Raw genomic sequence first — 15,509 nt, 5'->3', positions numbered from 1 at the left:
GCTGCACTGATTCTATCTTACCCGTCAGGGCAGACTGGCAGGTCGTTATGGCTTGCATCAGCGCCACGAAGTTGGACTGCTCCGACAGCGCCGGGTCTGGGTCTTCCGGCGGAGACGCCATGCGGGCCGCAGGCTTCGGGTCTGGAGATAGGCCGGAACTAGGCCGCGGCTTCGTTTTGGCCGATGCGGGGGTTCTGCGGCTGCCGGAGCTACCCCTGCCCTTGGTCATCCCCTCCCGGGTCCGTGCGCTCGGGGTTAGGTACCTCTATGTGCGGTAACTGCAGGGCAAGGATCGGTTTTAGTGGATGGTCGGCCGGAGCTCACTCCATGTGCCAGCAGGAAGTTTTTTAGTGTCCTGCCAGCGCACCACACCAGTGTGAAAGCCCTCGGGCTATCCCACTGGAGATACGGGAGCTGCTCTTTACAGGCGCTATGCAGGCGCTATTTTTAGCGATGTAGCGCCTGTAAAGCGCCTCAGTGTGAAAGAGGTCTAAGTGATAAAAATGTAATTTGGGTAAAGTGTTGCATGGCTGTCTTTCAAAGTGTGACAGTACTGAAAAACGAAATTTGGCCTAAACTGGAAGGGGGTTAAAGTGTGTATAATGGAGGAGGAAGAGAAAGAATTGTGGGCGTTAAGCGGCCAACTCCAGACCTATATATTATTGCACAAAGGTATAAAAAATATATATATTTTTATTATAGTTATAAAAAACATACAAAAAATATATACACACATATATAAGGAAAATAGGAAATGTATATAATATATAAGGAGATATAGGAAAAGGGGATGTAATCCACTGTGGCAAAAGACAGTAATACAAGCGATAGTCCGAAGTGTATGGACTTGAGGTGGTTAAACCAGATGCTGGCACTTATGCTGCTTGGCGGTTAAACATATTTTATGAGGTATCCTGCTGTTGCTGTTTTCTTTGGGGCTGGTAATATAAAGGTGTATTTGCAGCTAAGTCACTAATTTTCTCACTGTACCACTAATTATTATTGTTTTTGTTTTTTTATCCCCCTCAGCGGAGGTAAAGCGTGTTGGAGACACATTGCTGGGTATGGCTACTCAGTGTGTCCAAGTGAAGAATGTAATAAAAACATCTCCCCAAACACTCTCAAATTTGTGCCTAAAAATTAATGTAAAATTGGGAGGAATTAACAATATCCTAGTTCCACACCAACGGTAAGAAAATGTTTTTATTTGTTTTATGTGCACTTTTAAATTTGTTCCTGGTCTGGCCACACCTCCACCTTTGTATTTTAACACTTTTTACTAATAAAACTTGCTACACTATTAGCAGCTTGGTGCCTCTCTCTTTACTGTCTAACATTTTTAAGCCTTCTTCTCCACACCTATGTACTTAATAATTGATTTCTGCATTCTTTGCTCCCTAATGAAATTCTAATCTCTAAGTCCATAGCATCATAACAGGGTCTCTATCCAGAGTCTCAAAGCAGCCTTTGGGTAAGGGATTACCAGGAAGGCTATATGTAGCCTCCTGCATATTTAGGCATGCCCTGCTGCTTATTTAGAGTTATCTATTCATCCTTCTCTTCCCTACCCACATCTGTAGTTGACTGTTCTTTAGTAAATCAACGCTAATATCTCTGAGCAAGGCCGTAGAAGATCAGGGTCTTGCACCTTAACAATTTCCCACCTTCCTATTGCCCCCCCCCATCAAACTACCAGTGCAGTCACTTGCTGACTGATTATTTTGGATGAATAGCTCTGTCAGTGTTATAGCACTTAAGACTCGTTCACGTAGGCCATTTAGGAGAGCTGTAAACATAGGTTAAGCAGTGGTTTTACAGCCACACCCTTATGCTGCTACGGTTGCCAAATGGGGTTGTACACATGCTCCGCCTGTGGCAAAAGTTATACCAATGTCATGTTTGGAGGCCGTACTGGGGTGTAATTTTTGCCATCTGAATAGGGGCTGCTCTTCAATCGGGAGCCAAATGCTAGGCTCTCAGTTGCAGTGCAATATTACCTTTCAAACTCCCTTTATGGCTGCAAAAAAAAAGTAGTAGTATCGCTTCCTGAAAGCCTGTACTCCTGTTCTGCTCTCTGAAATAAAATCCATCATGGATCATCTCCTTTTTAGACAGGAGCAAGGGCTGCAATCCATGTGAAAAACCCTTACAGCGGAATACTACAGCTGTTTGCACAATCGCCCACACAGTCCTCAAAGACCCTTGGGCTTCAAGAGATGACTGATCTCCCTCTTAATGATTCTCAAATGCACTTTCCATTTTTCCAGCATTCTAAGCTTTTATGCTTGCTTCATTGCAGTGGAGAAATTCTGCTTTATTTATTACCAAGCATCATCATGCAGCAATGACAGGAGTACTTTTTACCCCCTCCCGTCAATTTCCAAAAGCCAAGGCTGATGTGTAGGCTGGGGATAAGAAAGCTTTTCTTTAGTTGTTGCTTGATGATGCGAAATAAATCAGAATTTTACTGTCTGCAGTATGCCACAGCAACTGAAGTGACCATGCTATTCATTCAAAATAAACAAGTGAGCACAAGGTTGATGTACAACTGCAAGAACTCTGGTGGCACTGTTATACATTTTTAAGCTGAATGTAATAATCACTGAATAAGTGAGCATTGAGATTAGAGGCTAGACATGGGCAAAGAGCCTCACTAAAACAAAGAGTGGTGTTATTATGAATGGGTAGCATCGGGCAGGGAGAGACGATGTAAACTCTACCAGCACCTGATGCTATTCCCTTTGGACTGCAGGCAGCAATCATATTCACAGTGCCTGCTTTGATCTATTGTGAAGTGACTGTGCTGTCATAAGGCAACCTATACTGCAAATTTAGGAGACTGGCGATTTAATAATCAGAGCTATAATTACCAGTAACTGTTTCCAGTAGTCCTCTCGGACAGCCTCTGAGACATGGATCTCCTCCCCAGTACAGGAAACAAATTGCTGGATTGGGATTTAAAAGACCGTCCTCCACACACACACTTCATTATAAGTGAGAACCTAAAGACAGACCTAAAACATATATACATAATAAAACCACCACCATGTAAGAACAACAGGATGTGAAATTGGCTGTCCTTCCAAGGACAGCCTTTGAGATGAAATCTGAAAACTTACCAGCTATGGTGGGACCATTGCTTGGAACTTGCATCCAAAAGCCTGATCTTGACTTGGTAACAGGTACAACTTGTGGTTTATGAATGCTAAAAAAAACTAAACTAAAAGACCACAGGGTTGCCCTACAAATCTGTTCTGGGGTGGCACCAGTTCTTTCTGCCTAAGCAGCTGCTTAAGCTTTAGTGTAGAATGCGTAGCCAGGTGAATCTCTATTCATACCTCTAAGATTCCAAAATATCTGATCCATCATGCCAAGGTCGAACAGTTTAGAGACTTGTTCACCTCTGTGTCTATCTGCAACACGAACAAACAAAGCCTGTGAAGATGAAAGTGTTTGGTTGCATCAAGGTAAGATGGTAACATCTTCCAGCATCCAAGACACTGAACTTTCTCTCCGTCCTTAGATGGATTTGTACAGAAGGAAAGTAGAACAATGTCTTGTGTTCTGTAGGACAAATTCTATGGGAGAAAACCTAGATCTGTTTTTAAGATAACCCAGTCTTCTCAGACTGTCAAAAGGGCTTTTTGTTTAAGAGGGCTTGAAGCTCTTTTATTCTGTGGCCAGAAAGAATGACAGTTAAGAACACTGTTTTCAGCATGAAAGATTTGATAGTACCACCTGTAATTGGCCCAAATGGAGACTGGCTTACACCTTGCAAAATTAAGGACAGATCCTAGCTGGGGCACGATTTTATTGTAGCTGGCCTTTTATGAGACAAGGCCCTAAAAAAAAAGTAGGAAAAGAGAATCTTCCAAGAAAGATCTTTGCCAAATACACTTGGGACTGCAGCCTGGACCTCTAAGGTGCTGATGATCAATCCTCTGTCCACCCCATCTTGTAAAAATTCCAAAATGGTTAGTATGTTAAAGGAAAAATGATTGTCCTTTTCCATCCATGATTTACGTATATGGCCTTTGTGACTGGATTCCAGACTCCCTACTGTCTTAAGATTTCTTCTTTAGAAGCCCAAGTGGCTAGTTTCAAGCTTTGAACCTGGGGGTGCAGGCTGGTCCCCGGCGAAACCAGATCTGGTCTGACAACGTATCCATAGAGGGCCCTCTGCCAGGGAATGGAGGAGTGTAAATGAATCCCTATTTAGCCAATAGGGCTAAAAAGAATGAAATGTGCCTGATCTGTAGTAGCTTATGTAGTAGAAGTTATATAGGGGGGAATGCATAACAGAGTCTGTAGAGCCAGATGTTCTGCACTGTATCTACTCCCAAGGATGCTTTTCGTGAATCCTAGAAAGAGATCTGCCTTTGCAGTTTTCCTGGATGCGAACAGATCCACTTCGGGCTGACCCCAATGATCCACTAGATCCTGAAAAATCTCTAGGTGAAGGGGACCACTCGCCTTGATCAGCCTGATGGTAAAAATCTTTTCTGCTCAAGAGATAATCTCCCCTGCTAATACCATCCGTCAGCTAAAGGCTTTGGGTATCCTCCTGGATGATGAAGCCCATAGTGATGATATCGTATGATAGAATCTGAAGATAACCCTTTGATCCCCTCCTGGAAAACCTGAAGTGCTCTGCAGACTCTACTCTTCTCTCTACATTTCAAGGATTTTCTCCTTTCTTCCTCTGACCACTGATCCTGGACTATCTTCTATCCAAGTTTTTTGCCCCAATGCCAAGAGACAGCTTCTGTAGTCACTCTCTTGGAAAGGGACCCACTCCAAAGCATACTTTGCTAGATTTGTTCAGAAGGAGTACTGAAACAGGATGCTGTGGTGTTTTACGGGAAACGATGCGTATGAGGGGTGGTATCCACCCCTCATATGATTCATGATCTGCCTGCCTTGGCTACAGAAACATGGATATACTGTGGTTTTGTGTGTTATTAAAATGTAAAAAAAGTTATTGTCTAATACTGTATCCTGCTCATTGTGGCAGAATATATATGTGATAGATATATATAGAGTGCAGCATATTGACTGCTTGAACCATACAGCTTTATTTGTGACCTCCAAGTAAGGCAGATATTAAATATCAGCCCCCAAAATAATTCAATTTCAGGTACATTTTGGACTTCCATTTTTGAAGCTTAAAAAAAGAGGAGAGTTTGGCAGGTAGGAATTGGTTGGCATCTAAGTTAGTTTGCTTAATCAAATATTCCATAAATATCTCTGTAATAAAGATATTGAAATAATCAAGTGGTTTAAGATATTTTTTTCATCCTCTATTATGACACTATTTGCTGTAAAAGTAGAGACATTGAGAGTTTGCATATTTGGAGATGCCCATTGTGCTCTCAACCAAACTGTCAAAGCATCAAATCTGTAAAGAGGACCTGTCACGGCCCATGCTGTCACAAGGGATGTTGTTCACCCCTTGTGATGGTATTAAAGTTAATATAAAAAATGAAAAAACTGTGTAAAAAAAATATCTTAAGATTATATAAGAAAAATGGGAAAAAAAATGTAAAGCCCCCCCCGCCCCCGTGATTATACGCAAATGCAAACGCATACGCAAGTCCCACGCGCATATGTAAACGGTGATCGCACCAAACATGAGGTATCATCGCGAACGTCAGAACAAGAGCAATAATTTTACCACCAGACCTCCACTGTAACTCTAAACTGGTAACCTGCTATGGCACCATTCCAATACGCAATTTTAAATTATGATATGTGGAGAATCTATTTACTCAGCATGACATCATCTTTTACAGTTTACCAAAAATTGGGTATTGTGTTTGTGTGCAAGTGTTTTATATTCCCAAAAAATTGTGTTTGAAAAGCTGATGCGCAATATATATATATATATATATATATATATATATATATATATATATATATATATATATATATATATATATATATATATATATATAAAATCTCTGGTGCTAGCATTATTGATTTCACTCTTACGTTCGTGGCAATACCTCACGTGGTGCAATCGTGATTTCCATGCATGTAAACAACCTGGGCATACGTTTGCATCTGTGGGTGTGTGTGGGGCAATGATTGTTGCAATAACCTTTTTTTTGTTTACTTTTTTAATAAACATTATTATTGTTGTTGTTGTTTAAATGTATCTTTATTGCTTTCACAAGGGGTTAACAAAACCCCATGTGATGGTATTGGGCAGGTGACAGGTACTCTTTTTGAAGACATTAGACCCCAATGTCTCCCCTGCCCTCCAAAGCATCTAATCAAGCAGATATCTGCTGTTAGATGCTCCCCTGGCTGTACTGGTCAGGTAATGGAAGCTCTGAAACCGCAAGTGACAGTGATCATCTCTTCTGGTATCAGTTAGTGTAGAGGAAATCAAGGGACAGATGCCCCTCAGTTTCCTCCCATTCGCCATCCTGAAACGGCTGCACGTGGTCCCGGACTCCCAGTATGAGCAGTGGGGGGGATTTCCAGCAGCAGGGGCATACTTTAACACCTGCACTGTACAGCCGGCAGATCACTTTCAAACGGGGAGACGGCTGTAGAGCTACTGCCATTGCAGCCATTAGCTGGTGCTTTATCCCCTCACTCTTCCAAAGACCCCATCCCCAGCTTGTCCAAAGAGCTGAACTAGTTAAACCCATATTGCACCGAGCATGTTATTTCCAAGAAATTGTTGCAGAGTGGGCTCTATATTATATGAATGTTATCATTTCAATTGTTCATGTATAATTCCAATTGTTTGGTGCTTTAGAACCTTTACTTATTACTAGTAATACTTAGTATTAAGTTTGAGAACACTAATAGCACTGGGCTATACACTTAAAGCATACTTGCTGCTTTGGCATGAGAGTTCTGAGTTTGTTTGGCCTTTCTTCAGGTACCTTCACCCACTTGCACCTCAGACCATTGCAATTTCAACATTCTGGCTGTGTTTGACAAGACACATCCTTTGCACAATCACGTGTGCATGATACCCAAGATCAGGTTATCCCTAGCCTAGTGAATCACAAATTCAGCCTCGAGAGTCGGGGAAATTTTTCGTTGCATAGTAGGTGATGTTCAAAAAAAAACACAAGTCCATCAAGTCCAACCCATGTGTGTGATTATATGTCATTATTACATTGTATATCCCTTTATGTTGTAGTCATTCAGGTGCTTATCTAATAGTTCCTTGAAACTATCAATGCTCCCCACTGAGACCACCGCCTGTGGAAGGGAATTCCACATCCTTGCCACTCTTACAGTAAAGAACCCTCTATGTAGTTTAAGGTTAAACCACTTTTCTTATTTTAATGAGTGGCCATGAGTCTTGTTAAACTCCCTTATGTGAAAAAGTTTTATCCTTATTGTGAGGTCACCAGTATATTTGTATATTAAAATCCTATCCCCTATCAAGCCTCTCTTCTCCAGAGAGAATAAGTTCAGTGCTCGCAACCTTTCCTCATAACTAATATCCTCCAGACCCTTTATTAGCTTTGTTGCCCTTCTTTGTACTCACTCCATTTCCAGTACATCCTTCCTGAGGACCGGTGCCCAGAACTGGACAGCATACTCTTGGTGCGGCCGGACCAGAATCTTGTATAGCGGGAGAATTATTGCTTTATCTCTGGAGTTGATCCCCTTTTTAATGCATGCTGATATTCTGTTTGCTTTGTTAGCAGCAGCTTGGCATTGCATGCCATTGCTGAGCCTATCATCTACTGGGACCCCCTGGTCCATTTCCATCTTAGATTCCTCCAGAGGTTCTCCCCCAATGTATAGATTACATTCATATGTTTGCCACCCAAATGCATTATTTTACATTTTTCTACATTAAACCTCATTTGCCATGTAGTTGCCCACTCCATTAATTTGTTCAGATCTTTTTGCAAGGTTTCCCCACCCTGCAGAGAAGTTATTGCCCTGCTTAGCTTAGTATTGTCCACAAATACAGAGATTGAACTGTTTACCCCATCCTCCAGGTCATTTATGAACATTTAACATTTAATTTATGAACAAATTAAATAGGATTGGTCCCAGCACAGAACCCTGGAGGACCCTACTACCCACCCCTAACCATTCCGAGTACTCCCCATTCATCACCACCCTCTGAACTCGCACTTGTAGCCATGTACTCACCCCATGCCAATGGACCTTATTTTGTACAGTAAATGTTTATGGGGAACGGTGTCAAATGCCTTTGCAAAATCTGGATACACCACGTCCATGGGCCTTCCTTTATCTAGATGGCAACTCAACTCCTCATAGTAGGTTAATAGATTGGTTTGGCAAGATTCTTCATGAATCCATGCTGATTACTGCTAATGATACTGTTCTCATTACTATAATCTTGTATATAGTCCCTTATGCCCTCCAAGAGTTTACATACTATTGATGTTAGGCTAACTGGTCTGTAATTCCTAGGGATTTATTTTGGGCCCTTTTTTAATATTGGTGCTACATTGGCTTTTCTCCAATCTGCTGGTACCATTCCAGTCAGTAGACTGTAGGGTAAAAATTAGGAACAATGGTCTGGCAATTACTTGACTGAGTTCCCCAAGTACCCTCAGGTGCAAGCCATTTGGTCTCAGTGATTTATTAATGTTAAGTTTTCCAAGTCAAATTTTAATTCTGTCCTCTTAACCATGGAGGTGCTTCCTGTGATGTGTCGCGTGCTTCCTGTGATGTGTCGTTGATCTACAATCAACATCGGGCGTGAGCAGATCCTAGCTATTCGCTGGGTCGGCCATGACATGCCCCGTCTAATCCAGGGGCGGCCGGTGAGCTATATGCTCCGGGGCACACATATGACTGGGCTACTGCTGTCTGTGTCACAGTGTGCCGTGGCCGGCAGCCACCCTGTACTGCTAGAGTGATGGGTCTGTCTGTGGAATGTGTCCAGCACTCCCTGCAGGAGGGGTAAGTATGGTTGCACCTGTCTCGGCAGGATGGAGCATCTGGGCATTCCCTGGGAGGTCAACTAGGGGGTCTCTCACTCTCCCTTCCTTATCTCCCTGTCCCTTCCCTCCTCCCCATGCTATGGGCTGCTGTTTAAATGGGCACATAGTGGTGCGGTGCACGTACCAGGCCAAAGGTCCTTGGGGGGGCTCTGAGCCCTGGCGGGGGCTGTGCTGGGTTTTGGGGGTCTGCTCATCCTCTTCCCTATTTCTGGACCACGGTGGGGTGTCTGTGCTGTGTGAGACTTGGGGAGGCCGTCGCCATTTTTTTGTAGCCACAGCCAGTTTTTTGCCTTTCAGCCATTTTCTAGCAGTTCGGCGGCCATTTTCTTAGCGCCCTTAGACGTTTTTGTTGAGGCGGCCGGCGGCCATTTTCTAGTAGCCTCAGGTAGTTTTGCCTCTAGCGCTGGGTACTTGTTTCCTTCTAGAACAGCGCGTGTTCCACACAGACAGCTTGTGGATGACACGGGAGAGCGGGCAGCAGCAGCACAGCGCAGTACCTGGGTCAGGGTGGATAGTCCTGCGGTGGGCCCCTCAGTCTGTGCAGCTAGGAGGGTGGACTTTTTGTGTGACTTGCCTTAAGTCCCTAAGTGGTGACAGGCGAGCGTGCGTCAGCATGGCGTCAGAAGCTGGCGCTTCTTCTCCAGACATCCCTGTTATTGCAATGGGTTCCCCTGCACCTGTGGTGTCTATGGACATTCTGTTGGTGGTCCTGGAGGCCTTTGGTGCCAGGGGTGGAAGTGGCGTGTGGGCGCAAGGGGGCTATAAAACGCCCCCTCCCCCACCGTCTTCTGGGGAAAGCTCTGATTCAGACTCACTGTGACAGACGGCCCCTGTTCTGATGTATCAGAGGATACGGCCAGGACCGTTCGGACAGTGAGGATGACTCTGTGTCCGGGTCAGCACAGGGAAAGACGGTTGTAGGAGCACTTATTACACTTATTACAGTGGTGTGGGATACCCTAAAAATGGAAGATACAGCGGGGGGTATCTACAGAGGTGTTGTCCCGTTTGGGTCCCACAAGCCAGCCCGCATCTCCTCCGGACAATGGACATCTCCGATTGTTGACCCCCCCCAGGTTAAATAAGGTAAGCACGATTCCGGTGGAAGCGACTCCTGCTTTTAAGGACCCTGCCGACAGAAGGGCCAAGGAGGTTGCCTGGTCCATGTTTACCGTGGTGGGGTCAGCATTGCGGCCAGTGTTAGCCACGGCCCTAGTATCGCAGATGCTTACTGAATGGGTAAATTGTTGCACTGTGAATTGGAGAACCAACAGGCTTCCCCGGTCTGTGTGGAGCTGGCAGACCAGTTGGTGCAGGGCCTTAAATATGTCCGTCTGTGATGTGGCCTTAGATACGGCCCCCTTGCTCTCGAGAGCCTCAACATCAAGCAGTATTTCTATGTCACCTGATTTGGCTGAAATGCTGGTCTGCGGACCAGACATCTGGGGCAGTGCAGGATCTGCTGCTGCACAGGGTGATAGTACCTGTACCGACGCCGGAAAGGTTTCAGGGTTTCTACTGCAATCTGTTTGTAGTCCCAAAGAAGGAAGGGGTCCGGCCAGTCCTGGGCCTCAAGGCCCTCAACAGCTTTGTGAAAGTACACAGGTTCAGGATGGAATAAGTTCACTCAGTGGTCACTGCACTCCATCAGGGAGATTTTCTGGCATCCCTGGACATCAAGGACGCATACTTGTATGTCCCCGCATGAATCAAGCATCAGAGGTTTCTGCGATTTGTGGTTGGGGACGAGCACTACCATTTTGTAGCTCTCCCTTTTGGCCTGGCGTCGGCAACGAGAGTCTTTACCAAGGTGCTAGCCCCAATTTTGGCTTTGCCAAGGCAGCGAGGGATCGCAATCGTGGGATGACCTCCTTCTGAGGGAAGCTCCGCCTCAGAATTAAGGGAGGATGTGGCAATCACCATGCAAACTCTTCGGGAGTTTGGTTGGGTACTGAACCTACAGAAGTCAGTGTTGGTGTCGACTCAATACCTGGAGTATCTGGGCCTGCTTCTGGACTCCTTGGAGGCGAGAGTCTTTCTCCCTTCGGACAAGCGGCAGACTCTTCAAGCTGCAGTGAAGTTGTTGGTGTCCCACAGGTGGTTGTCGCTGCGTTTTTGCATGTGAGTCCTAGGTCTCATGGTAGCCACTTTTGAGGCGGTACCACATGCTCAATTTCACACTCGAGTCTTGCAAACGGAGATCCTGTTAAGATGGGACAAATGGCCGTTTTCCCTGAATTGTCAAATTCGGGTGAGCTAGCTAGTCAGGGATTCCCTGCTCTGGTGGCTGAGGTCGCCGGCCCTTCAGTCCAGGAAGTCGTTCCTTCTTCTTCATTGAAAAGTGATCACAACGGACGCCAGCCTGACCGGTTGGGGGGGAGTTTGAGACGTACAGTCAGCCCAGGGTCGGTGGACCCAGGAAGAATCCTGCCTGCCGATCAACATTCTGAAACTTCGGGCAATCAGGCGTTGCCTCTCCATATGGTCACAGAGGCTGCAGGGGAGTCCAGTCAGGATCCAGTCGGACAACGCCACGGTGGGGGCGTATGTCGACCATCAAGGAGGGACAAGGAACTTTACAAGGCTGTAGCACTGGAGGTCGCTCACATCCTGCGGTGGGCAGAGAGGTGCGTGCTGGCTCTGTTGGCCATGTACATTCCGGGCAGAGAAAACTGACAAGCGAACTATCTAAGTCGTCAGATGCTGGACCAAGGGGAATGGTCGCTACATCCGGATGTATTTTGGCTCCTTTGTCTAAGGTGGGGCACGCCAGATATGGATATCCTGGCTGCTCGACTCAATCGGAAGGTACGTAGGTTTGTGGCCAGGTCACAGGATCCCTGGGCGGAAGCGGTAGATGCATTGGTGGCTCCATGGGGGCATTATCGGCTGATTTATGCCTTCCCCCCACTCAAACTTCTACCACGTCTGCTTCACAGAGTGGAGGCCAATGGGATTCCGGTGATTGCCCCAGATTGGCCTCGGCGCCCGTTTTATGCTGTAATATTACGAATGGTGGCGGATGTTCCTTGGCAACTGCTGATGCGAGAAGACCTTCTGTCGCAAGGTCCAATACTTCATCTTGCTTTACCGTTGATGGCTGTAGCGGCATGGCTGTTGGAAGCCAGGTGCTAAGGGACCGAAGTCTGTCCGATTCGGTAATATCCACTATGTTGAGGGCACGGAAGTCCTCCTCTCTGAAGATTTATCATCGTACGTGGAAGGCCTACATCTCCATGTGTGAGGAGATGTGGCGTCCACGTACATATTCAGTTTCCTGCTGTTTTTGCTGAGAAGAGTGGATCAGAAACTTGCCCCTCCGGTTCGACCACCACTACCTCCGTGGGATTTGAATCTGGTGCTCTCGGTGCTTCAGAGACCGCCGTTTGAAAACATTAGGGAGATCCCTTTATTGACACACTCTCAGAAAGTAGTCTTTCTAGTGGCCATTACATCTGCCACCGGAGGCTTTCTGAGTTGGCGGCCTTGTCCTGCAAGTCTCCCTACTTGATCCTCCACAAGGATAAGGCAGTGCTGCGACCGCAGCCTTCGTTCCTTCCAAAGGTTGTTTCGGCCTTTCATATAAATGAGGACATTATGCTTTCATCCTTATGTACTCGGCTGTCACACCCCAAAGAGGTGGCTTTGCATTTCTTGGATGTGGTCCGGGCTCTGCAGGTGTATCTGTCTGCTACGGCTCCTTTTCGGAGGTCGGACTTGCTGTTTGTATTGGTGGCTGGTCCGAAGAAGGGACTGGCGGTCTCATCAGCCACAATCTCTTGGTGGATCAGACAGACTGTAATTCAGGCTTATGCCTTGAGGGGACAGGCACCTCCCTTTCCTGTCACGGCGCATTCTACCAGGGCAATTGATGCCTCTTGGGCTTTCCGACATCACTCGTCTGTTTCTCAGGTGTGTAAGGCGGCGACCTGGTCGTCTGTTCACACTTTCACAAATTTTACAAGGTTGATGTGAGCGCATCTTCGGATGCTTGCTTCGGCCGCAAGGTTTTGCAGGCACTTGTTTAAGGTTGCAACTCCTCCGTTGAGGAGCTCTGGTTGTTTTGGGTGGAGTTATTGTTGGCTGTTCCCACCCCTTGTTTCTTTGACACTGGGGACGCCCCTAAGGTCAAGAAGAGTGCTGTGTCCGTGAATGAACGATGGAGAAAATAGGATTTTTGTATTCACCGTAAAATCCTTTTCTCTGAAGTTCATTGACGGGCAAGCACCTACCCCTCCTATATTCTGTTTGTACTGCTTTTGACAAACTGAGCTGTTGGATGCAGTGTGAGGGGTTATAGCCAGTAGGACTGCCCCCTGGGCAGTACTGTGCAAGTGTTGCTTTTTTTTAACACTTTGTCTAGTCCTCTCCTAAATGGGCGATATAACCTTAAGGTCAAGAAGAGCTGCGGTGTCCTTCAATGAACTTCAGAGAAAAAGATTTTACGGTGAGTACAAAAATCCAATTATTTTTTTCTCACACATGTAGCAGAATACATTTTAGCCTTAATTTATGAAGAAATGTAATCCTTTTTTTTTTCTTTAAGGATTTGTTTTATAGCAGAAAGTAAATACTGATTTTTTTTATTTTAATAAAAAAAAAAAACAAAGGTCATCAAATGCCACCAAAAGAAAGCTATTTGTGTGAAAAAATTATATATATTTAATTTGCGTACAGTGTTGCATGACTGAGCAATTGACAGTTAAAGTAACGCAGTACTGAATAGCAAAAAAGCCTTGGTCATGATGGGGTTAAAACTTTCTGCCGCTTAAATGGTTAATATACACTTTTATTGGGATTCTTTCTTAATAAAGACATGTAGCAGAATGCAATTTGGCCTAAATTTATGAAGAAATTCGATTTTCTTTTTATTGTTGATATATATATATATATATATATATATATATATATATATATATATATATATATATATATATATATATATAATATGTTTTATAACAGAGTAGAAAATCTTTTTTTTCTTTTGGGGTTTTTTCAAAATTTTTTTTTTTTTTTTTTATATAACACAAAATGGGGGGGGGATTGCGCTGATAAAGTACCACCAAAAGAAAGCTTTGTGTGAAAAAATATAAATTTAATTTATGTACATTGTTGCATGACTGTGCAATTTCCAGTTAAAGAGCGCAGTGCTGAATGGCAAACACTGCTATGGTCATAGAGGGGGTAAAACCTTCTGGAGGTTAAGTGGTTAAAGTGGTTTTACAGTTCAAGAATTTGTAAATATTAAAGTATGCATTGTCTAGGCACAGGTTCACTTAGTTATAATTCAGTTCAAATTTCAGTTCAATGAGCAAATCTACCCGAGTACTGAAAAGCCTCCCCTCCCAGCACAGCAGGCTTAGCTGAATATATTTATTTGAATCCAAATTACACTAGAGGGTGCCTAACCTGCACACTTTTGTCGTTGTAGTGAACTCCAGAATGGTTATATATCGGGCACACAGCTACATGTATACAGTTAAAGGGGAAGCAACACTCTTAACCTATGTCTCGTTCATGAACCTGTTCTCAAATCATTTGTATATGAATGCAAGATTCTTAATTTCTTGTGGATTTTCCATAGACCGTCTGTTTTCCAACAACCTGTGATCTTCTTAGGAGCAGATGTTACTCACCCTCCTGCTGGTGATGGCAAAAAGCCTTCAATTGCTGCTGTAAGTGTGTGTGTGTATGACATGTTTGCTAGATCTTGTTCGAGAAAGTATTATTCTGGATGTTTTATTTATAACCATTTTACATTCTGTTGCTTTTAATATTCTATAAAAGATCTGGGTGCCTGCAGACCCCCACAACCCTGGCCAGTGGTCCCCATGTTGAAGGCATGTGGCCTTGTTTGGTTTAAAGGGGGGGGGGCACTTGCCTGTCCACCCCTTTCCTGGCCACCTGCACGCTCAGATAAGGGTCTGGTATGGATTGGGGGGGGGGGACCCACGCCATTTTTAAAAATAATTTTGGCGTGGGGATCCCCTCAAAATCCATTTTCGACCTAAGGGTCTGGTATGAATGTGGGTGGGGGGACCCAATGTGATTTTTTTATTTTATTTATTTTGCCGTGTTTTTTCCCTCATTTTATTTCTGCCAATTCTTTGGTTTACATACAGCTAACAGCTGATGAGTCATTAGTTGTTAAGGAGCAGGCCTGGAAGCCAACAGCCGTGTCTTTAACAACCAGCTATTGTTAACCACTTGCCTACCAGGCCAATTCTGACATTTCTCTCCTACATGTAAAAATCCATATTTTTTTTTTGCTAGAAAATTACATAGAACCCCCAAACATGGCAGTGGTTGCAACTTTATATCTCGCATCGTATTTGCGCAGCAATTTTTCAAATGCGTTTTTAAAAAAAAAATTCATGCTTTAAAAAAAAAAAAAAAAACACAATTGTTTTGCATAATGTGAAAGATGATGTAACATGTCATGCTTCAAAATTGCACATGCTCGTGCAATGGCGCCAAACTTTGGTACCTAAAAATCACCACAGGCAAGTTATGAGTTACAGAGGAGGTCTAGGGCTAGAATGCTCTTGCTCT

The 15,509-nt window shown here is 44.4% G+C and overlaps 1 protein-coding gene across 2 annotated transcripts in view; it reads left to right on the top strand.

Moving 5' to 3' along the window:
• Positions 1-15,509, top strand: part of AGO3 (argonaute RISC catalytic component 3) — a 210,676-nt gene that overhangs the window by 156,449 nt on the left and 38,718 nt on the right. For both annotated transcript variants that reach the window (XM_077481720.1, XM_077481719.1), the window contains exons 13-14: positions 1,030-1,189; positions 14,542-14,632. In XM_077481720.1, the coding sequence (XP_077337846.1) occupies positions 1,030-1,189; positions 14,542-14,632 (251 nt within the window). The remainder of the gene's footprint in view (positions 1-1,029; positions 1,190-14,541; positions 14,633-15,509) is intronic.

The sequence above is a fragment of the Lithobates pipiens genome, unplaced genomic scaffold, assembly GCF_037356315.1.
Source record: "Lithobates pipiens isolate NorthernLeopardFrog02 unplaced genomic scaffold, aLitPip1_a1.2 Scaffold_16, whole genome shotgun sequence".
NCBI classification, from domain to species: domain Eukaryota; kingdom Metazoa; phylum Chordata; class Amphibia; order Anura; family Ranidae; genus Lithobates; species Lithobates pipiens.
The sequence above is the reverse complement of the archived record's forward strand: the minus strand, read 5'-3'. Positions and strand labels throughout refer to the sequence as shown.